General features: G+C 64.1%; 1 protein-coding gene across 4 annotated transcripts; it reads left to right on the top strand.

Moving 5' to 3' along the window:
* The first annotated feature begins 991 nt into the window (after positions 1-991).
* On the top strand, positions 992-22,196 carry DNMT3B (DNA methyltransferase 3 beta). 4 transcript variants are annotated; one of them, XM_066978348.1, is made up of 21 exons: positions 992-1,145; positions 1,968-2,093; positions 2,574-2,855; positions 7,407-7,548; positions 8,174-8,277; positions 9,490-9,642; positions 10,099-10,287; positions 11,364-11,522; positions 12,136-12,243; positions 13,134-13,275; positions 13,869-13,997; positions 14,380-14,424; positions 14,794-14,873; positions 15,179-15,291; positions 15,615-15,798; positions 15,913-15,997; positions 16,479-16,624; positions 16,720-16,810; positions 17,043-17,191; positions 17,499-17,584; positions 20,064-22,196. In XM_066978348.1, exons 3-21 carry the CDS (start codon positions 2,751-2,753, stop codon positions 20,203-20,205), a joined length of 2,352 nt encoding a protein of 783 aa, XP_066834449.1. In that variant the 5' UTR covers positions 992-1,145; positions 1,968-2,093; positions 2,574-2,750; the 3' UTR covers positions 20,206-22,196. The 4 variants fall into 4 exon arrangements, with proteins under 4 accessions (XP_066834449.1, XP_066834448.1, XP_066834451.1 ...); XM_066978347.1 differs by having other exon boundaries at positions 16,956-17,191; XM_066978349.1 differs by having other exon boundaries at positions 993-1,145; positions 2,574-2,759; positions 16,956-17,191; positions 20,064-22,195.
* Positions 22,197-22,572: the final 376 nt, after the last annotated feature.

The raw sequence follows: 22,572 nt of genomic DNA, 5'->3' as shown, positions 1-22,572 counted from the left end.
ACAGCGGCCTAGAAAGTTGCCTGAGTGCAACCCACAGAAGCATTTTGCTTTTCCAGATTTGGAAAACCAAACAGGAGTAAAATCTGTTTGCTTGGTTTTAGTCTAGACAACAGAGCTGCAAATTAGCTTTAGGTTTATTTGCCGTGTGTTTATTTGAGCTGTAATCTGCAGCGTTCCCAAAGGCTTATCCAGACCAGATTTCTCAGCTCCTTCTCTTTTCACTTGCAGGGCTTTTTATGCACATGCAGCCACATTTTTCATGCTCGTGCTTTGCACGGTTGGAGGGGTGCTGCGGGGAACCTGCTGTACGGGCCTGTGGGTCGGTCCAGGCACTTCCCACAGGTTGCTGCCGCTTTGGCTAGCTCATTTTTACTCCTGGCCTTGAAAGTTTATTTCTATCACAGCGGGATAATAATATTCCTTCTTCTTCCCGATACACACTTTTCTGCTGTACCTAGAGGCAATAACAAGCGAGCGGAGAAGATTATACCCCACGTGGGCTCCGGATGCTTTGTCTCGGGCAGGGGACGTGCAGCCTGTTTTCCTCGGCCCCAGCACGGCCCTCGCAAGTGCTCGCCTCCGTACGGGGAAGGGGAAGAACAAACAAACGAAGAACTATTGTAAAACTTGCGCCGCTTTGTCTGTCCGCGCCGCGGTGCGCGCCCGGGGGCAGAGTGCTGATGGAAAGCCGCGGGCACGGGGCGGCTCGGCCGGGCCGAGGGCTCCGCCTGCCCCGGGGGCTCCGCTGCGGAGCGGCGGGGGGTGCTCGGAGCCCCGCGGGTGCGGAGCGGGGGAGCCCCCGGGGGCGCGGGGCACCGCTGGAATGCGGGGCCCCGCGGGGCGCCGGAGGCGCGGCGGGGGTGCGGAGCCCCGGGGGTGCCGGGCTCCGGGGCACGGCGCGGCCCCGGGGGATGCGCGGCCCGGGGGCGGCGGCGGGGGCCGGGGGGTGCGGGCCCCGCGTCCCTCCCCTCCCCCGCCGGGCGGCGTGGGGCGGCGGCGGCGGCGGAGGAGGAGGGGCTGCCCAGCACGGGCAGGGTTAAAGCGCCATGTAACCGGAGCGCGGGGCTGTCGGGGGCCGGCCGGGGCGCGGGCGGCGGCGAGCGGCGGCGCGGCCCCGCTGGACGGCGCGTCCCGCCGCGGCGCAGGTGAGCCCGGGGCCGGGCACCGGGGCGGGGAGGGCGGCGGGGGGAGGCCGGGGCCACCGGGGCCACCGGGGCCACCGGGGCCGGAGCCGCGGCGCATCCTCGTGGGCGGCTTTGTTGAGCGCGGCGGCGGCGGGGGACAATGGGCCGGGCGGGGACGCGGCACCGGGTCCTGCGGGAGTGGCTCCGGCCGCCCGCCCCGCGCCCGGTTACCGGGGGTCGCGGCGCTGCCGCCCCGGCGGCGCGGGGCAGGGGGCGGCAGGGAGGGGGCAGCGGGCGGCGGGAGGGGGCAGCGGGCTCCGCCGCCACTTGTTGCCGGCGCTCGGCCCCCGGGCGGGCCGGCGGGGGGCTCGGCGAGGGGCTCGCCCCGGCCCCGGTCGCTCCCTCCCCGCCCCGCCGGTGCCGCGCCCGGCCCTGCCGGCTCCTGCCGCAACTCGGCGAGATCCCGGCGGAGCCCGGGCCCGTCCCGGGGCTGTCACGGAGGGGTCTCCTGCCGGGCTCTCCCCCGCAGCCCGGCGATGTCGGGACGACGGCGCCGGAGAGCCCCGGGCTGCGGCGGGAGCGCGGCAAAGCCGCGGGGCCCCAGGCCCCCGACGGCGGCACGGCACGGGCTGGCTTCGGGGCGGGGGGCTCGGGGAATGCCCGGCCCGGCTCTCGGCGGGGCCCCGGGGGTGGGCAGCGGCTCCCCGCGGGCACGGGAGCAGCCGGGAGGGCTTCCGGGAGCCCGCGGTGCCACCGGCGTGCAGGGCAGGAACACCTTTGTTTTGCTCTCCTCGGGCCGGCGATCTGTCAGGACATCATCCCTCTCCTTCTCTCCTTTCGCAGGAAGGCGGCTCCCGGCCGGCGCTGAGGCGTGAAGGCACCCCCGGGCTGGGCACCGAGGGCAGCGGGCGGCCGGAGCCGGGGGGCGCTGGGCTGCCGGGCAGCGGCCGAGCCGGCGGGGGCGAGCGGGTGAGCCCGGGGCAACGCCGCCGCCTCCTCCTCCTCCTCCTCCTCATCTTCCTCCTCATCCTCCCCCCGCCAAGCCCGGAGCAGCTCCTCCGCAGGCGGGCCAGGGGAGGGGAGCGCATCGGGGAAGCGCAGGGGGGCGCGGGGTGGCCCCGGAGGGGGGCACAAGCCCCCGGAGTGCCGGGGGCCAGCGGTGGGCACCCGGGGCGGGGGCCCGGGAGCTCTCGGTGATGCTGCATCCAGAGGAATGGGCCAGGAGGAGGAACGAGGTGTCTGGGATCGCTGCCCCAGCAGCAGCTTTGCCTTTCTGCCTCTATCCACTTAGGTTCCAAGCAGGTGATGGGGCAGCGAGGCAGGGGTGCGGGGGTCTTGGCCCTGGGCCCTGGGAGGGGCTGGAGCTTCGTGCCCTGCTGGAAGCAGCCGGCGGGGGGGAGACGGGGACAGCGAGGTGGCGTTGTCATCACTTTATTTCCTTTTGTGCAGGGGAACGATGATGCAGTAGCCGCTCCGGACGGAGGAACTCCGCTGCCCAGCGAGACCCGAGACCCACCTGCGCGACGGCGGAGCCCCTGTGGCCCCGGCCCTGCCCGCAGGCAGCACCGGCCCGGGCAGGGGGCTCGGCAGAGCCGGCGCGGCTCGGCTCGGCAGGACGAGACCGAGATGAGCATGGTAAAGAGCCTAGAGCGGCTGGAGCAGCGGCTGGCTGTGATGGTGGCTGCCCAGGAGACTTCTCAGGCCTGGTCTTCACTGGGAGAGGAGGGGCCGGTTTGTTTTTTGTTTCTTTTCTTTCAACCAAGCTTCACTGAATGCGAAGGGGCAACGTGCTGCTGGACCCCGGGGGTGGCCACAAAAGGGCTGCGGCGGTGCGGCGGGGAGCGCGGCGGGGCTGGGAGGGCAGCAAAGGAAACGGGGGGGAAAATGGAGGGAAGTGCCGGAGCCCGGGCGTGCGGAGGGAGAGCCTGAGCGGGGAGAGGGGCCAGGCACAGGAAACAGGGCAGGGGAGGGGAGAGGCTGGCCTTTTAATGAGCATATCTGCCAAAATGGGCTCCCTTTCTTACTAAACTGCCAACCCAGCGACTCTTTTCTTCGCAGGATTAGAGGGAAATGTTCGGTTTTGGGGACAGTTAAAGGCCATTTGTGTGTGTGATAGCCCAGAGCCCTCGTCAGGAGCCGGGGCTGGAGGGAGCTAGCCCCGGCCATTGGGGTCTTTTATTTCTTTTTGTTATTCAAACAGGGCTTGGGTGATGGCTGCCATCCCAGCCATCATGTAAAATGCTTTCCTCCAGCCTTTTGATATGCATGCCCCTGTCTGGAGGCAAAGTCCGCCTGTCTCCCCTGCAATCTCTCCACCTACTGGGGAAACGGACCTGATAAGGGCGATTCTGTTTTCTCAAGAAGGTAAAACTGAAAGCTGCCCAGGCTGGGCCAGGGGAGCTGCCCTGGTCCCCGAGGCCAGCCGGGCCGGGAGGCTGAGCCTCACCAGGATGCTTCACAGGTGAGCGCAGAGGCTCTGCACCTCCGGGCTGCGGTGAGCTTGGCCGGGCAGCGAGCGGGCATCCTGCGGCCAGCAGGCTCTCTAAGCAGTTAACATTATGGCATGGTCTTTAACCAGTTTGGCAAACTTTAAAGAAACTGGTATTGCAAAACTAGGGCGGGATCCGGAGTCAGCGGGTTCATTGTCTCCATGGGGTATCGCTGCAGGGAATGTCCTGGTCACCGAGGCAGTGTCATGGGCTGCAGCTAGCGCCAGCCTCTCAGGGAGCTTTAAACATCCGAGCTGGAATTCTGGATTATTTCATTCTTCAGGGGTTCTTCTACGAGCTGTATCGCCGTAGCGTATGTCTGTATGCTTGTAGTGCATTAAGCAATGCAAACGCTGGTGCTGTTTTTCTCCTCCCCCCGTGAGAGAGAAGCATGTGAGGGGAGTGCTCTGTTTCTTATTATTTTCGTAATGCCCTGTGTGCACATGTTGGTGTGTGTCTGTGAGGGGAGGCAATGACAAAGAGCTGAGCCTTGCTCTGGAGCAGGAGGTGGTGAGGCTCGCGACGACTGCGGCTGCTGCGGGAGCTGCCCGCTGGGCTGCCCTCACCAGCAGGGTGGGCAGTCTCGGGTGCGCAGCTTCGTGGCTCGGTGCAGAAGCCAGCAGTAAGAGGAGAAGGGATGGGTATTTGCTGCCTAGGGGAAGATTTTTTGGAAACCAAGCATTTAACTAGCTTTGCAGTTTGGTTGTGGTATAATGTTCCCTTTCCTGCTTGCATATCAGAGGACGGTGATGGGATGTCCTTGAGCGATCCCAGTCTGTGCAGCTGGAGAAGTGCATGGAGCAAGCAATGCATTCACTGCAGGCCCTGCCCGTACCTGGTGAGCTGAGATGTCTGCGCTTGTGCCTGCATCTGCAGCCAGGCCCGTGGACTGGCAGAGCCCTCCAGCTTGCGTCCTGTCGATGTAATAACTCTTTTTCCACTTTATAACTGGGCAAAAGAAAAAGTTGGAGCTCCCTGTGCAGGCAGCAGAACTGAGCCAGGCACATGGGAAGTGCTTGGAGTCCCGGCTGCGCATCCCGCAGCGCAGCCACATGAGTTACCTTTCCCGTGGGGTGGGGTGGGAGGTGGCCGCTGCGTCACCCTCCCCGTGGCTGTGCTGGCCCCTCGCAGCGATGTAGTGGCCCTGCTGCCGTGGGCTCACGTGGTGGCTGTGGCCAGCGCGGGGCTGGCGGGGGCAGTACTGCCTGCAGACCTGCAGCGCTTGGCCCTGCGCAGCCCCAGGAGAAAGGAAAAGCCATTTTGGGGTGCAAGTTGCGAACTCCTGTGCTTGGGCTCTCTCCCAGATGGGCTCCTGAGGGAGGGCCGAGGGCGAGGTTCCCCTCAAGGTCCTGGTGTGGTTCTGCGGATGTTTAGCAGGGCTCGCAAGTGGGGCTGGGAGGAGGCCATGCCTGCTGCTGTCCTCCCTGGACCTTAACAGCCACGCTAGCCTAGTGCTATTCCCGTCCCTCGCCTGTGCTCCCACGCCGAGAGGAGAGCAGCGTGTCCTGTCCCACCTTGCCGTATGGACTCCTGCGTGAGATGCGCTGGATTTTGTGGCAGCATCGCTGCTGCCCGTGCTCGCTGCCCCTGCTCTCTGCAGGCTGGGGCTGGGAGCAGCCCCTCCAGCAGCCGGCCTGGTGCCGCCGTGCCGCGGCGCCTTGCTGCGTCCGGGGGCATCCGGGGCCGGGGAGCGCGGGGCCGGGGCCGGGAGCCTGGTCTGGGGCAGCCGGGGGCAGCCCGGCGAGTCTGGGCAGCTCCCAGGAATTGTTCGCTGGGTCTGGAGCAGATGTGCTGCAGCAGCGGGATTTCTGCACACAGCTGTAGGGGCTTACTCAGCTTTAGGTTTCTGCCGGTGCCATTTTCCTCCTTCCCGTCCCTTTGTTAAGGAGCCGTGCCTCGGGCGGGCGGGGGGGGGACGTGCAGCCGGGGTCTCGGTGTGCAGAGGTGGGTGCCGGGCGGCCACCTGCCCTCGCTCACTTTTGGATTTTACCAGGGTTTTAACGCAGCCCGCTGCATCTGAAACATCAAACCCCGACTGGTCTTTGTTTGCCAGAGGTGCTGACAGATGATCTCAAAGCAGAAATCTCAATTGTTAGTGAAGCAGTTGGAGCCGATGCCGAGAGCGGGAGCGCCGGGAAGGGGCGGTGGGGCCGGGGCCTGGGGTCTGTGTGGGGCTGGGGGTGGGGTGGGGGGGCTGCCTTCCCTTCCTCAAAGGGCCTTGGAGAGGGGTAAAGCCGACCGCTCCGTAGCTCGTCGAGCTGCGTTACGTGCTCCTGAAATGACTGTGCTGGCGAAGGGGCAAGTCGCAGCACAGATCCATAGCCCGGCAATGAGGCAGCTTCGTTAGCGCAGCCCTGGGTGCCTCTGGGAGAGTCTGGGAGCTCCCGCTTCCGAAAACAGGATCCAGGAAGGGCACCCGAGGGAAGGCAGAGGCGGCGGGGTGCAGGCGAGGCGGCCCCACCTCTCCCGGGGGAGCGCCTGGGCAGCCTTTATCTGCGCCGGGGCTGGGCCGGGCGGCCCCGGGGCAGGCGGCCGGGGGGCACGGGGCGCAGGCGGCGCTGCCCTTGGCCGTGGGTGGGGGGAGCGTGCCCGGGGAGGGGGCACGCCTGGGGAGGGGACGTGCCCGAGCCGTGCCGGGCGGCCGCGGACAGGAACCCTTCGCTTCACAGCGCCGTGCGCGGCCTGCGGAGCTGCGGCAGCGAAATGGCTGCTCCGCCAGGGCAGAGGGTGCCGGGCGGCGTGGGGAGGTGGGAGAGGTTTCGGTGGTGGGAATGTTTGGAAACGCCCGCCTTGGGCTGGTTTCTGCTCTGCTCTTTTGGGGTCAGGCTGCGCGTAAAGACGCTCGGCCTAGAAATGCCCAGCGGGTTTGGCTTTGTGGGCTCGAAAGCATCATTACAGCAGCCACGGGGAGGTTATCGACCGGCCGCACTGCTGCGCAGAGCTGCGTGTCCCCGTGTGAAGAGCAGCGAGTGCCCGAGTGGCCGACAAAAGTGCAAATGCCCGTAAATGCAGATGTTTGCATCAGCTGGCGTGCCCACGGCCAGCTCGGCTCTGGGAGCTGCTGGAGCTGCAGTCTGGTCTAAGCGGTGTGGAGGCGAGCGCTGGGGCTGTGATGGGGACAGGAGACACCGTCCCTGCGTGGGTGCTGCCTGCACGCCTGCTGCCCTCCCTACCACGCGCCCTGCACGTGTGTAAGTGGCTTTTGCTGCTTTTTCGGTGTCGGGAAGGCCCATCTCCTGAGGCGGGTTCTGCGTCTCCTGCCTGGAGCCTGTTGCAGCCAGGCCCCTTTGGCCTTCAGGGGAGTTGAACGTGCGGCAGGCGCCAGGACTTTGCTCCCCCATGTCCTGCTCTCTGCTGTACCCGCTTCTGTAACCGCTTGCCCCGCTGCTGGGTTTGCCAGGTTTGTGGGGTGGTGGGAGCACGGTGAGGCTGGTGGCCGTGGGGGCAGGAACATCCCGGAGCCTGGGAGCTCCGAGCGGCCACAGTGGGCCAGCCCTGGGGAAAAGCCCCGGCGCTTCCCGAAGGATGTGAGTGGGCTGTGGCTGGGGCCTCTGCTCGCTGAAGCTGGTGGATCCTCAGGGCCATGCCTGGGGAGGTTTTGTCCAGGTGCTCATCAGCGCCCAGCACTTCCAGATGCATCTCCAACCAGAGCCTTCTGCCTGCCCCCTGGGTGCTTTAGGGGAGCTGCCAAGGGAATAAGCTGTGGCTGGCTTGGGTGGCGCACGCAGTCTGCTCTGCCTTTCCGGGGGGCTTTCTGGGTGGCTGAATTTCCTCTCTACTGATGCTTCCACAGGCAACCATGAAAAAGGAGAACCACAGCCGGGATGAGGCGGACTGCAGGGCAGGGCTGATCCGCCTCAACGGGGACTGCACGGATGCTGCTAAAGACACGCCTGCCCTTCTTCTGGAGGCTAACGGGAAGCCCAGTGCTCCGGGTGAGTCCCGCTGTGCCGTGCCCGGGTGAGCGGGGCTGGGGATGTCCCAGCTGCCTGCTGCCACGGAGGGGATGTGTCCTGGGTTTGGGATGCTCTGGGCATGGTCCCCAGATCCTGGCTCTTGGACTCACGAGGTCAGGGGAAGATTTCTGCTTTTAGAAGGGAATAGAAACCGAGGTCGGTGGGGCCATGCCTGGAGGATGCTTTGGCCCTTGGCCCTAGGGAAGCCCAGGCAGCACCAGCGAAGCCGCTTGCTCTTTGCCAAGCTCTGCCCTGCTGGAGGGAATGGCAGAACCTGCCTCTTTCAGAAAGTGCTTTAAATGAACTGATGAAGCCCTGAATAGTGGGTGCACAGTTTTGTTGTGCCTCTGAGCTTCAGAAACACAAAGATCCGTAAGATCCCCGTACTTGCTGTTCAAGTCCCTGGCAGATTTTAGAGCAGGTCTGGGGCTTGGGACTGCTGTGGTGGCAGCACAACCATGGCAGCTTCGAGGACGCCACTTGTCTTCTGCTCTCAGCCATGGTTCTGCAAGATTTCAGTCTCTTCAGGTCATGACTGGCTGCTCTCACGGGCAGAGGCACAGGACGGCTCGTGGAGCTGAGCCTGCTCTGGCTTCTCGTGCAGACGCTGGGAGCCTGGGACTGCCGACCCTGAAGAACAAGAGGGTGAGCAAGGAACTCTCCAAGGAGGACCTGTCCTGGCCGCTTGCGCTCTCGGAGGCACAGGAGGTGAGTGTGCGCCGAGGCTGCTGCGAGGTCTTGCTGCCCGCGGGCAGCCACACACTGCGGGGGCAGCTGGTGCCAGCGTCACGGCCGGGGCCCTCGCCCTCCCGTCTTAACTGGGAACGTGGCCCTGCTGCTGTGGCTCTCGTGTGCAGTGCCAGGGAATGGTCCGATAGCAGATGCATTTTTCATTTACAAGCATAATATTTGTTTTCATATTGAAATTAGGTGATTTACGTTATGTCAGCAGCAGCAGGAGGGTGTGGTATGTAATGTAGTGATGCCCGCTATGTGTTGCAGCAGTCTTAATTTCTTACTGTGCGGATATTTTCCTTAAAAAGTCTGCTGTATTGGTGGACAGAAACATCTCGTGGCTCCCACTCTCAGGGTGGCCTGGTTTTAGCAGCTGGGGGGCTGGATCCCAGTTTTGCTCCCCCTCCCTTTTGTTTACTAGGTTGACAAACCTCTAGGGTCTGGAAGCATTTTTGCCTTCTGGCTTTATTGTCTTGACTTTGAAATAAAACCCCAAGGCTGGAGATCTGCCTGTGACTATGAAGCTTCCCAAAGAGAGAGCCATAAATTCAGCTGGGTGAAAATTCTGCTTTCCCACTACGTTGGGCTCAGGGGCTGCTCGCTAGCAAAGCCCACTGCAAAATCTCATTTCATTTTGAAACTGTTATGCCGGATGCCGGAAGCATGCCTGGTTTAGACTGTTTTGTAAACTGCGGCTGCTGCAAACCACAGAGGAAAAGCTGCCCTCGGAGCCTCCGCAGGGCTGGGCTGCGGGACCGAGCACAGCCCCGTGTGAGCAGGGTGCTGTGTGAGCTCTGCCCGGCGCCCGCGGCTCTCCCAGCCGCTGCCTCCCGCTGCTTTCTGTTGTGCTGCTGTGGCTGTAGGGGAGAAGGGGGAGAATACAGCCGAGGATGCACACGATGCCTGGAAACATGAATTGATTTAAGCGGCCGCTGGTGCTGCTACCCGCACGCGGGGTGCTGGGGATTGCCGCGGGGCAGTGAGGTGCCGGGCTGGCGCAGGGGGGCTGCTGCAGAGTACAGAGTGAAGGGCAGGGTCTTGCACCCCGGGGGCCTCCTGCAGCCGACCGCACTCCTCTTGCCTTCCCCGGGCCCTTGTCCCCGCTGCTGTCCCTGTCCCTGTCCCCACGTGCCACTCACGCCCTGCAGGCGGCCACGCCACGGACCTCTTTGTTTCCGCTTGCAGATGCGGCCTCGGGGCAGCGCCGGCTGGGAGAGCAGCCTCAGGCAGAAGCCTCCTGTCCGCCTCATCTTCCAGGCAGGGCAGACCCGGCACGAGATGAAAATCAAGGAAACGAACAGCGAGGAGAATCTCAGGGACCTGCCAACGCCGCTGCGGGTGAGGGCCCTGCAGGGCGAAGGCTTCCCGGGGCTCCGGGGACGTGCGTGGTCCTGCTGCGTGCGGCCGGGTGGCTGACTGGGCACACTGCAGCTGCCCTGTGCCTCAGTTTCCCTCTGAGGCGGTGCGTGTGTGTGCTATTGTTTGCCCTTGCTTTGTGCTGGGTGCTTTGACTGCCTGGGATGGACTGGGGAGAGAGAAGGGAAGAGAGCAAGAGTTGCCCTGCTGCCTGTGTGTCTTACAAACAAAAGCCATGTTCCTGTAGATGTGCCCAGTCCTGGGCCCTCTCCTCCCATCCTTTCCCAGCCGCAGCAGTGCCCCTGGTCCGTGCTCTCCGGTCCCTGGCTCCAGAGGCTGGGGGGGGGACGTGCCGTTTGCAGGGGCAGGTGAGGGACCTGCTCCCTCCTGCACCCTCCACGTTCCCCGCGGGTGCTCACACCTCGCTCCCCCGCGCAGAGCTCCAGGAGGCGATCGGCCATGCCCGTCCTCACCACCATCGACCTCACGGAGGACGACTCCCGGGACTCGTCGCAGAGCAGCAGCACGCTCTCGGGGAGCAGCTCCCAGGAGGGCCAGAACGGCTCCGCCGAGCTGGCGGCTGAGGAGCCGGAGAGCCGAGAGGCGCGGATAGCGCTGGAGTACCAGGTACGGGGGGCTGCGTGCTCCGCAGCCTCGCCGCTGTGTGCCTCCCCTTCCCCGAGTGCTGGGCGGTGGGAGGGTGGTGGATCCCCGTCCCCTGTGGCAGGATGGGCCCCGCCGCAGCACTGAGCTGTCTGTGCCGTGCTGCAGCGCTGCCAACAGCCCCCGAGCGTGGCGTGCGCTAGGCTGGGAGCCGTGCCCCGCGGAGACGGGCAGAAAGTGGTTCTGTCGGGAGATGCTGAAGGGGAACAAAGTTGCTGGAGCTGCAGAATGATTTAGTGCCTGCAGGCGTCGGGGCAGGGCCTGAGACGTGCAGGAATTGGGCAATAGCGTTTTGCTGCATAATTAGGTGCCTAATTGCAGAACAAAGCTCCAAGGAGCGTTCAGCTCCCGTGCAGAACTCCTGGTCCCAGCACTGTCGGCGTGTTCCTTGCTGGGCTGCAGCTTGGAGGCCCTTGGCATGGTCTCACCAGCTTCCCCAGCCCTTCTCTTTCGGTTTTAGCTCTGCCTTGTTTTCTGTTCTGCCCTGGGGGAAGCAGAGGCAGGGGGCTGCCCTCTCCCTGGGTTGCTTTGTGGCCCCATCGAGAGGGGCTCTGCTGAGCCAAGGAGCTGCCTTGGCTGCTCGGGAGCCCAGAGAACACCAAGCCCCTGCAGCCAGGCGGGACCCGCGGCATCCCGGGCTGCATCTCCGGCAGCACGGGCCATGCACGGCAGCTCAGGAGCCGAGTTTGTCTGGACAAACGTGACCGGTGGGCTCAGGGCTCGGGAGAGAATGTCTGTGCTGCTCGGGAGCTGCTGCCCCCTTGCCTTGCCCGTTCCCCTCCCTGGGACTGCAAGCCCTTTGTGGTGCAGCTGGAGGAGCTTCCTCGCTCCTGGCTTGTGTGAGCGCAGGAATGGGCTCTGTGCTGCCTGCAGAGACCCCGCGAGGGCAGGCAGGAGTGGGCACGCACGGCTGCGGGTGCAGGACGGAGCAGGCAGCGTGTGCCGGCGTGCCAGGCTCGGCACAGGGCTGGCGGCGTGCAGGGATAAGGCATGGGTGGGTGCTTGCTCTTTTGCTTATCTGTTCTATCTTTTGCTTTCAGGACGGGAAGGAATTTGGAATTGGGGAACTCGTCTGGGGAAAGATCAAAGGTTTCTCCTGGTGGCCGGCGATCGTCGTCTCCTACAGAGCCACGTCCAAGCGCCAGGCGGTCTCGGGCATGCGATGGGTGCAGTGGTTTGGAGACGGGAAGTTCTCCGAGGTAAGCCTGCTGCTTCTCCTGGCTGGGGACAGGCCGAGGTCTCCTCCTCCTGCAGCCTGTTTCCCTTTCTGGGGCTGCTTTTGCGCCCAGTGGTGTGCACGTGTCCACCTGCAGCCTCCCCAGGGCAGGGACCCACCGCGTTTTGCCTGGAGCGCAGGCTCTGGTGTGCTCTCGTGGCTCTGGTGCCAGTAACCAGCGACTGACCACCCACTGTGGGCTGGCAGCGGGATCCAGCAGCGGGGCAGGGTGACATCCCATCCCCTTCCAGACCCCCGCCTGGCCCCTTTGCGGGCTCTGTCCTGGCTTGTCCCAGGCGTCCCCGGTCGCTCCCTGCCCTGGTGCGCGATGCCCTCCTGCAGCCCTCCTTGCTATGGCGCTCGGCTGCGCTGACAGAGGTGCGGTGCCAGCAGAGGGTGCAAACAGCCCGTCCTAGCTGCATGTGCAATGCCGCTGCCCCCCTCCCCTCTGCAGCTTGGCTTGCTCTCGGTGCAAAGCCGGCGCTGGCTTCCCCGCGAGAGCGGTGCTCGCTGCAGGGCGCGAGGGCACCGTGCTATGGGGGACAGGAAGGAGCCGTGCCCGTGCCCAACGCTGAGCTTTTGTCGCTCTGTCCTAGGTTTCTGCAGACAAGCTGGTGGGGCTGATGGCCTTTAGGCAGCATTTCAATTCTGCCACGTTTAATAAGCTGGTTTCCTATCGCCGAGCCATATTCCATGCCCTGGAGGTAACTGCGGAGCAGAGCTGGGTCTGCGGCTGGGGAGGGCACAAAGCAAAGCGCTGGGCTCTGCGGGCAGCGCGGGGGCTGGGGGAGCAGCGAGCTGGGCTTGGCCAGGGCTGGGGCCTGGGGTGGCTGCCTCGGGGGCTCGGTGCTGAGGAAACGACTGAAATGCTGGCTGGGGGCAGGAAGAGGAGCCTCCGCCGGAAAGTTGGGCACCGGCTGCGAGCAGCGAGCCCTGGTGCATGCAGGCGCTGCGGGAAGGGGGCTGGGGCTTCGCTGCTCTGCCATGGCACGTGGCTTGGCTTTGCCTTTGGGGTGGCTCTGGATGATGCATGTGAGTCACCTTGAGAGCTCTCAGCAAAAGGAGCCCACACCACGATCCACAATTAATCATTTCCCCCCCCCCCCCCATCTGTGCTGGGGTTACGTGGACAGAAGTGTGCAGGAAAACCTGCCTCTTTCTGCTGGGAGGTTTCCAGACATGGGGCTGATCTCTGCCCTGGCTTTCCCGGGGGAATCGGGAGCAATTGCTAGGCAGTGTCACGCCAGGCAGTGTCACACCAGGCACACTTGTCCTGGGCTGATGACTGGGATGTGCCTGGCACTCCGGGATCCTTCCCTAGGATGGGCTGGCACTGAGTGCCCCGTGGGCCTGATCCCCATCCAGGGGATGAGCCATGCTCCTGGCTGCAGCTCCGCAAGCCTGCGGGCACTTCTTGTGCCTTCTCTTCGCTTCCTTTCGCTGGGGGCCAGCGTGGCCACGGCACACCCAGCGCAGGAATCCGGCAGCTGCTGCCGTGCCGGGGCCAGCCCAGCCCGGTGCACAGGGAGCGGAGGGGACCGGTCACCCCGGACCCCGGTCACTGTGGCCCCCGCCACCCCTCCTGTCTCGGCAGGTTGCCCGGAGCCGGTCAGGGAAGACGTTTGCAGCCACCCCCGGGGAGTCCCTGGAGGAGCAGCTGAAGCCCATGATCGACTGGGCACTCACCGGCTTCAAGCCCCTGGGCCTCAAGGGGCTGCGGCCGCCCAAAACCTCAGGTGCGCAGGGGCAGGAGCTGGGCACGCTGCGGGGGCCTGGGGGAGCTGCTCGCCCTCTGCAGTGGCTGTGCTGGCCTGGCTGGGGTGGCCCTGGGGCAGCTTTGCCAGAAAACCCTGTAAAGCACCCTCAGGAACCTTGCTGCTGGAAATCAGATGTGATCCGTGGCTCCCTGGGGACGGTGGGCTCTGGGAAGAGCAGCGGGAACCCAGCCCTCCCATGAGGAGGGGATGGGAGGAAGCTTGCCAGCTCTGAGGAAATACTGGGCAGGGTCCCACTTGGGTCTTCCCTTGGTGGTCTTCCCCCAGCCTAGAGCCTTTTTGGCACAGGGCACAAGCTGGGATGGGAAAGGGAAAGGAGCAGGGGCGGGAATTCAGCACCCATCTTCTGCACCGTGATGGAGGAGGATGCAGGCGGGGCAGGGATGCCCTCCCCTGGAGTGCAGGGTGGTGCCATCCCCCCATGTACCCCCCATGTACCCCCCGGGGGCCGTGCTGTGGGGCTCTGAGGTGGGACCTGGCTGCAGGGCTGGGCAGGAGGCGTCCCTGAGGCGTCCCCACCGAGCCGCCCGTCCCTTGTCCCTTGTCCCTTGCAGAGAACGGGGCCCTGCGGAACGGCACGGAGGAGGTGCTGTGCCTCGAGCAGTGCCCCCCTACCAAGAGGCTGAAGGCCACCCTCTGCAACAACAGCAAGGAGCAGCGAGTGGAAGAGGACCAGACCCGAGGTACCCGGGCGCGGCGTGGGCTGGCAGGAGCGTGGGTTGTGCGGGGTTCCCCGAGGGAAAAGCTTCTGTGGTCTCGCTTCGCTCGCCTGCACCCTGCAGGGCACCGGCAGACCAAAGGGTGAGCTGGGCTCCCCTAACTGCTCACCTTGGAGACCACCTCCGTTTTGTGGCATTGCAAACTGGGTTGGTTTAGCAATCGGGACATAGCCCTCCGTCTGCCACTCGCAGGTACACCCTGGGTACACCCAACATTTCTAACATGCCCATAGCCTGCCTTCTCTGTGCAGTTTTAATGCAATAAGTCAGTTCTAAGTAGAGCACAATTCCAGTTTGTTACGTTAAGGAATGCTAAATCTACTTCTGTATATTTTATTTTATAAAGAGCAAATGGTTTCCGAAGTTACGAACAACAGCGGGAGTCTCGAAGGTAATCGCTTGCCTGTCCTGTCTTGGGAAGGGGCCTGGGGACGATGTGGGTGCCCGAGGGCAGCACTAGACAAAACCCGTCAGTCCCTCCTGAAATGCACCGCACAGAAATGGGGGTGGTGCTGCAGATCCACGGGCCTCTGCTTGTTTTTGTGGACAAGCTGCTCCGATCCTCCCTGGGGGAGCCACAGCTGGGCCAGGACCTGCCCACAGCGGGGCAAAAGCCTGCGGGCGTTTCCAGCCCCGCTCCGGAGGCGCAGATCCTGCGCCGAGCCCCATCACCCTGGGTGGGTGCGCCTGGTTGTGCCCTGGGCACCCGCTGGTGCGGAGCACCCCGAGCCCCGGGTGAGCGGAGCTCTCTGCCTCTCAGACAGCTGCTTGTCCTGCGGGAGGAGGAACCCGGCCACCTTCCACCCGCTGTTCGAGGGAGGCCTGTGCCAGACGTGCAGGGTAAGAGCCGCCGTGCCGGGGCTGAGCGGGAGGCTGCGGTGCGGGCGCGGGGCTCCAGCTGCACCATCGGGATGGGGCGGGGTGGGGAATCCGTTCTGGACCCCGTACCCACCACGGGGTTGTCCCTCTGCATGCTCTCCTCTCTGCTTCCCACGTGCTTTGGGTGCTGCCCGTGAAGCACCGAGGGTGCGCATCTCCGAGCTCTCGGCGTGCACCGGGGACGGGGCGAAGCCGTGTTCCCTGTTCTTGCGCTGAGCACGGATCCTGATCCTCGCCCTTCCCTCCTCCTGGCTCTCCTTTGCCAGGATAGATTCCTGGAGCTCTTCTACATGTACGATGAAGACGGCTACCAGTCCTACTGCACCGTCTGCTGCGAGGGCAAGGAGCTGCTGCTCTGCAGCAACGCCAGCTGCTGCAGGTGGGACCCCCGCGCCCCCAGGGGCTCCTGCAGTGCTCGGTGCGGGGCTGGGGGGAAGCGGGGCTGTGCGTGGGTCGGTGCCACCAGCACCTCCTAGTGCAGCCTGTCTGTCCCTCAGAGCCAGGCTGCACCTGAATAGATCCCGGTGAGGGTGGCAGGAGCTCTTTTGTCAGCAGCCCTAAATGCCAGGGTACCATTGCAAAGCGCATCCTGCAACATGGGCATAGGGCTGTGGTGCATGGCAGGGGGGGCTGCAGGGGAGGCTGGGGTGACCCCACGGGGTTTCTGGCAGTGACGGGCACGAGGTGGTGTGCTTTGGGCAGGTGCTTCTGCGTAGAGTGTCTGGAGGTCCTGGTGGGGCGAGGGACGTCGGCCAAGGCAAAAGAGCAGGAGCCCTGGAACTGCTACATGTGCCAGCCCCAGCGGAGCTACGGGGTGCTGCAGCGCCGGCAGGACTGGAACACCCGCCTGCAGGACTTCTTCACCAGCGACAAGGGACAGGAATACGTAAGGATAAGCCTGGCACGCTGGGTTTGGGGGGAGAGGGCTGAGAAGGGCACGGGGACAGCTCAAAATCCCCCAGCCCTGGTCCCACTCATCCGTTGCTGTCTTCCATCGCAGGACGCACCCAAAATCTACCCAGCAGTGCCCCCAGCCAAGAGGAGACCCATCAGAGTGCTCTCCTTGTTCGACGGCATAGCAACAGGTAAGGCACGGGAAGAGCACTGTTCCGAGGGCTCGCAGCCCTGGGTGTTTCGTAGCCTCGAGCCTGTTTTGGAAAGCTTGGTGGGGAGAGGGGGACGAGGGACAGGCGGGTCCCCGTCAGAAGGGGTGAGGGCAGCAGCACCCTTCCTGCTGGATGGGGCTGGAAGCAGGGAGGAGGGGAAGGAAGGGGAGGGAGTTTTGTTCGGCTGCCCTGGCACACTGAGAAGCAAGAGCTGTGGGGGTGCTGGGGACCCGGCCGCAAGACAAGGAGTGCCCAAGGGCACTGGTTTGGCTCCAGTTGGGTCAGCACGGCCGTTCTGCTTTCTGGGAGCAAACCTAAATGGCAGAACACAGCAAAAAGGGGGCTGCTTGCCCAGAAGTCATCTGGGACGGCACCCGCCCGGATCTCTGTGCTCCCGGAGGAGGCTGGGGGGCTGACGATAGCGGAGCTGCCTCAGAGCCCTTTCCGTGTCCCGGGGCAGGGTACCTGGTGCTGAAGGACCTGGGCATCCAGGTGGAGAAGTACATCGCCTCCGAGATCTGTGAGGACCCCATCGCCGTGGGCACCGTGCGGCACGAGGGCAACATCACCTATGTGCACGACGTCCGGAACATCACCAAGAGAAACGTGAGCGCTGGGGGCACCGTGGGGGGCTGTGCCGCAGCCACACGGGGAGGGTCACCCGCCTGGTGCCTCCTAACCGGGTCTGTCCGCCCGCTCAGATCGAGGAGTGGGGTCCCTTTGACCTGGTGATCGGCGGGAGCCCCTGTAACGACCTGTCCCTCGTCAGCCCGTCCAGGAAGGCGCTGTACGGTAAGGCCGCTCCGCCCCCGAGGGCTGGGTACCCCCGGGATGCTCGGGTCCGGGGCCGCACGTCTCTGACCACTCCGTGGTGGCGGCGGCCCCGCTCTGAGCCGCAGAGCATGGGGGCCGCCTGCCAAACGCTGTCTCCACCCAGGCCCGCCGGCCCCCACGCCCCCGCCGCAGCCTCCCCTGCGGGGCCGCGGCCGGTCCCCACCCAGCACTCCCGCTTCCCCCCGTGCAGAAGGGACCGGGAGGCTCTTCTTCGAGTTCTACCACCTGCTCAACTACGCCCGGCCCAAGGCGGGCGAGGAGCGCCCCTTCTTCTGGATGTTTGAGAACGTGGTGGCCATGAGAGTCAACGACAAGAGGGACATCTCTCGCTTCCTGGAGGTAAGGGCGCGCCGCGGCTTCGGGAAGGGCGCAGGAGCCGGGCGCGTGCCGGGTCGCGCTGAGCGGGCCAGGCTGTGCCATTTGGCTGCGGTTTGGCACAGCCCCGATGCTGCCGCCTGACGCAGGGACCGGCGGAGGAGCGTGGTGCTGTGCGGAAGGACCCCGCGTGCAGGGCAGGGCCGTGCTGCACCTTCACCGCGCCGCAGCCCTGCGGCTCGAGGCGCCCGGGGCACCCGCACACACCCATGGGAGCAGAAGACGTGCACTGACCCCCCCCTAACTTGTTCTCCCTTCTCTCGGGCTGCAGTGTAACCCGGTTATGATCGACGCTATCAAGATATCTGCTACCCACAGAGCTCGCTATTTCTGGGGCAACCTCCCGGGGATGAACAGGTAATTTTCGCCGTGGTTTGGTTTGGTTTCGTGGTGCTTGCCTTCCCTTCCCCTGCGCCCCGGAGCACAGGCGGTGCGATTTCCCTGCGGGGAGCAGCGGGTGGTGATGTGCTCACTAACGAGCGATGATGAGAATCTGGGAGAAGTGCAGCGGCGTCCCTGTCCCCAGGGCTGCAGCCTCCGGAGGGAAGCGTGCTGGGTGTGAGCAGGGTGCTCGGGATTCCCTGGCCTGGAGATGCACGCGTGCACCCGCCTCTGTGAAAGGTGGGGGCTGCTGCGGGGGTCCTGCACGGGTGACCTGTGTGGGTCAGCGCGAGCGTGGGTTTGCCAGGGGAGAGCCCAGAAATGGGGGTGCTCGGCTGAGCCTGGCTGCGCCGCTCCAGGCCCTGCGCACGCCTCGGAGCAGCCCCGAGCTCACCTCAAAACCCAGCGGAATGGCTGGGGGTAAACCGGTCGCTGGCAGCCCTGTGCACCGCACGTTCCTAGCAGCAAAAGGTGGAGTTCTGGCACTCTTGAGGCCTCAGCCAGTAAACACGGACTCATGCTAAGTGTTTTTCCATGTTTATATTTAAATTGCCAATATTTGTTGGAATTAAAGCTAATGAAAGCTGAGCCAGAGGCATGTAGGGATTTGAAAGTTAAATAGCAGCTACCGAGCCGTTGTCACGGAGGTGGCACCTGGGCTTGGTCCGATCGCAGCTGGTAGAGACGTGGCTCTGACCCGGAGCTGTCTCTGTGGAGTGGCCGGGGCAGGGCCCGTGGGTGCCTCAGCGTGGGCAGGGGCTCAGGGCTCCTCCCAAAGCATTGCAGGCACTGGGGATACTGGGCGAGCACTGGGGGTACTGGGCTGGCACTGCACAACCTGTGCAAGGTGCCCTGTGACGAAGGCTGCAGCTGCCTGGGGAGCCCAGCTTTAGGACGGTGGACAGGGAACAGGCACCAGCCAGGATCGCCCTCTGGTCTTGACCTTGCAAGTCCTTTCTGCAGGCTCCCATGCTGCCTCCTCCCTTCCCTGCCGTGGCCACGGGCAGATGGGGCAGCCGGGGCTGGGGTTAAACCTCCCTGGTCTGCTGGGACCCGAAGAGCCACAGCTGCTCCCCGTGCATTTGGAGAGCAGCAGGCGTGTGGGGCGAGGTGTGCACACGGCAAGAGCTGTGCTGGGGAGCAGTATTTTTATTATTTACATGCATACGCATGTATGCAAAACCTTCTCCTGCAAGTTCAGCCACTTGCTTAGCAGCTGGTGAGGAGGAGGCTGCAGGAGCCATCGCTGGTCTCCGTTGTGCGCATCACGGGGCAGACCCGTGCTGTGCCTCTGCTCCTGAACCCCAGCATGATCTCCCCGTCCCAGTGGTGCCGCAGGAGATCGTGCTCAGGATTCTTCAAGCTGCTGCAGTGGAGCAGGGAGAGGCTCGCAGCTCCCAGCCCTGGGCAGGCTGCGGCCAGGCAGCGCTGTGTGTCCCTGCCTCAGGTCACCCATGGGGAGCAGAGGGACCCACGGGCTCCCGACGTCGCCGTTGGGTGGCTCGGGATGGGCGATGCCCTGGGTAAAAGCTCTTGCTCTGTGCCTGGGAGGAGCCGCTCTGATCTGGCTGGAGCGGGCAGCAGGGTGCGAGCTTTGGCAAGTGCCCTCCAACAACTCGGCGCCACGCGGGGGTGATTTGTTGGCCTTGGGCAAGGCAGAGCTGCATGAGGACCTGCCACAGAGCTGGGAGGGAGCAGGAACGGTCTATTGTCTTCAGCCTTTTGGTGTCTGTTTCTCGCTGGCCAGTATTCAAGGCTAGTGCTGATTCTCGGCTGAGACGTTACTGGTGGCTCTTCAGTTTTGCTTCTCCTTTTATTTTTGTAATCCAGTCCTAAAAGAGCCAGCACCCCAGGGTCTTAATCCCTGCCAGCATCTCCCTCTAACTGAGCGGCCTGAGCTCTGCTGGAGGCGTGCTGGGGGAACCGGCCGCTGCGGGGCTGCTGGCTCTTGCACGGGACGCGGCCGTGCTGCGCTCACGGGGCCGCAGGGCTTCTGCCTCCCCTGCAGCCGCCCTGAGCAGTGATGCTCTGGCATCGGACGCCTTCTGCAGCCCCCGAGGGCAGTGGCCTGCCGAGGTCTCTTGTATTTCGGTAGGGAAGCCGGGGAGGCTCTACAAGAGGCCTCCGGTGAGGTGAATTCATTGCTGTGCTTCGGGAAAGCACGGGACACTTGTGTTGCATCTGATGGGCTGTAGGTTGAGGCTCTGTGGGGAAGTGTCCCGAGCGGGTGAGCTGTGGCCGATGCTCAGGGACGGTCGGTCAGGCTCGGGGGCTCAGGAGGTGCAGGCTCTCTGCCCCTGCCAGCTCTGCCAGGGGCACCTCCGCGGGTGCTTCGGGGCTCCTGCGGGAGCACGAGGCGTGGGGACCGGCTGCCCTGGGCAGGGGAAGGGAGGCGAGAGGCGAGGAGGCTGGTGGGGCCAGCTGCTAAGCATCACCCCATGCCTCTGCTCCGCAGGATCTTTGGCTTCCCCCTCCACTACACCGACGTTTCCAACATCAGCCGCGGGGCTCGCCAGAAGCTGCTCGGGAGGTCCTGGAGCATCCCCGTCATCCAGCACCTCTTCACCCCGCTCAAGGATTACTTTGCCTGTGAATAGCAAGCGGAGCGTCCCTCGTCTCTCGGGTAACGACGCAGCTCAGCTGCCTGGGGGGAGAGGGCAGGATGCGACCGCCAGTCTCTCCCGCGGGCCCCTGCGGCTTCCCCGTCCCCGTCCCTCCGCTGCGGGAAGGACGCACGGCCCTGCAGCAGGGCTGGGGGAACTTCAACCAAAGAACCTGGCAGGGTAACCCTTCCTTAAGGGACCGATGACAGCGATACGTAGGAAATGACGGACAAAAGAGCTTTAATTACCCAGCCCAGGAAGCTGCGTGCATCACTGACGAGGCGAGAAGTCTCCTCCAGAGCATTAAATATTCCATTTTACCCCAGAGCTGAAGAGGAGAAAGTGGTGGAGGCAGCTGCTGGCGTGCTGCAGACAAACGCGGACTATAGAGGCTGATTGCTTTTCCTAAACAAACAAAACCTCTCTTGAAATGACTGCCAAAAAATCCCCAAACTGCAGCAGCAGGTGTAAGGGACCCTGGTCAGGTTACGTACACTGAACATGCAGGATACACAAACCAAATCTTATTTTTTTTTTTAAAAAAAAAGACTTTTTTTGATAAACTTTAATTTTGTTTAACGTCTATTGCTGCTTTAAGGCATTACATAAGAATGTGGAGACTCCTAGACCTGAATGTAGCTGAAACTGAACTGTGAGCTGATAGAATTACTTTTCTAGTTAGAAAATATTTCTACAGGGAGATACTGTTTTCTATGTTTGGCTGTAGTTTACGAATATTCACTACGTCCTTCTCAAAGCATTTACAATTTTTTTCCTCGCATTTCCAAATCCTGCTGAGTGGATTGAAAGGTTAAAGAGTAAGCAGAGCAGGGAGGATCTGGGCTCTAGCGTCCGCAGAGGAAAATGTTCTCTGAGCATTCGTTTCCCAAATGAACGCGCTGCAGGGGCAGGAAGGACAGAGCACAGTGGCCGCCGCCATCCACGCCGCAGCCCCTCCGAGCATCACCGGGCAGCGCTGCCGGGACCCCCGGGGCTGAGCATCAGCGGGCGGCCACCGCGGGGCTTCGTGGCAGCGCCGCTGCCCTAACCGGGACCCCGTGTCCCTGCGCCGGGGCCGCTCGCCCTGCAGCCCCCCTGCTGGTCGGGGCGAGCCGCAGCCGGTGCAGTGCTGGGTGCTCGGTGCCGCACGCACCCGGGGTCTGTGGCACCCGTGGGACCGAGGGCTCCCCCTGCTCCTTCTACCTCTCTGCCCAGCGGCCCGCGGGTGTCCCCCCTGCGCCCGGGCTGTGCCGTCGCCGCTGCCTGCTCCCGTCCCCCCGCTGAGGCCGCCTGCGGGGCTCTGCAGCAGGGGAAGCCCAGCTGAAATCCCAGCTGAAGGCCGAGGCGTTTTTCCTGATGCTGCCTGGGGGTCACTCCTGAGTCCCCCCCCGCTCTGTGCAGTGCTCCCCAGTGACCGCGCTGCAGCAGCGCACCCCAACCTGCCGCCGTGCACACCCCGCAGGGACGAGGCCCCCCCCCGGCACCTCCCGGCACCCGTCCCACATCGGGGGGGGGCTCTGCTGGTGCTGGGGGGGGGCTCGGACAGCCCCTTCTGCCCGTCCTGCTGCCGTTCAGTCCTGGGAGCGTTATCTTCCAAAGCAGGTGAACGTGTAACCTCCGCTCAGCCGCACCCATCACCTCGTGCGCCGCACCTCACGGCCCTTCCTCTCCCTTCGAAAGAAAAACGGAAAAAAAAATCGGAAAGGACTTGGGGAAAGCGAACCAAGAGGAGGGGAGCGAGCGGGCCCGGGGGGGCTGCCTGGGGGCTGCAGCGGCCGGGCCCTGGTCCGGAGCCTCCTGCGCGTCTGTAACGCTGTTGTAAGGAGAGGTGGAGCTCAGAAAAGCCTTTTTAGTACTCGGTAAAGGTTCCTCACTCTCCCCGGTGCTATTTTTTTTTTTTAGAGTTAAGGATTTTTGATGTCAAAAGTGTTGCGGGTTTTTATACAATCTTTGAAAATAAGAGAAAAAAAAAAAGTGTTTTGGTCAACGCGTTTCGTGTGTGTTTTTTTTGTTTTTTTTTTTTTTGTTCTGGGAACTCACACCGGTGCCCTGCCCCAGCACTTTGCTGCCTGTCCCAGGGGGAGGCCCCGGGGCTCGGGGCTCGGGGCTCCGGGTCCCGCCCCCCGCCACCGCCGGCCCCGCGCTGAGCCCGGCTCCGTACGGCGGGGGGCGGGGCTTGAGGCTGGGGGCGGGGCTTGAGGCTGGGGGCGGGGCGTCCCAGCCGGCACGCGCCTCGAGGCCGGCGCTAATGAATGGGGCCGCGGCGCGGGGGCGGGGCCAGCCGGCTCCTCCAATCACGCGCGAGCCCTCGGCGGGGTGGGCGGGGCCGCGCGGTAGCGGCGCGGCGGCTGTCCCCGCCCC

Source organism: Anser cygnoides, chromosome 16, assembly GCF_040182565.1.
Source record: "Anser cygnoides isolate HZ-2024a breed goose chromosome 16, Taihu_goose_T2T_genome, whole genome shotgun sequence".
NCBI lineage: Eukaryota > Metazoa > Chordata > Aves > Anseriformes > Anatidae > Anser > Anser cygnoides.
Note: the sequence above shows the minus strand (reverse complement) of the source record. Positions and strands in the feature narration are given on the sequence as shown.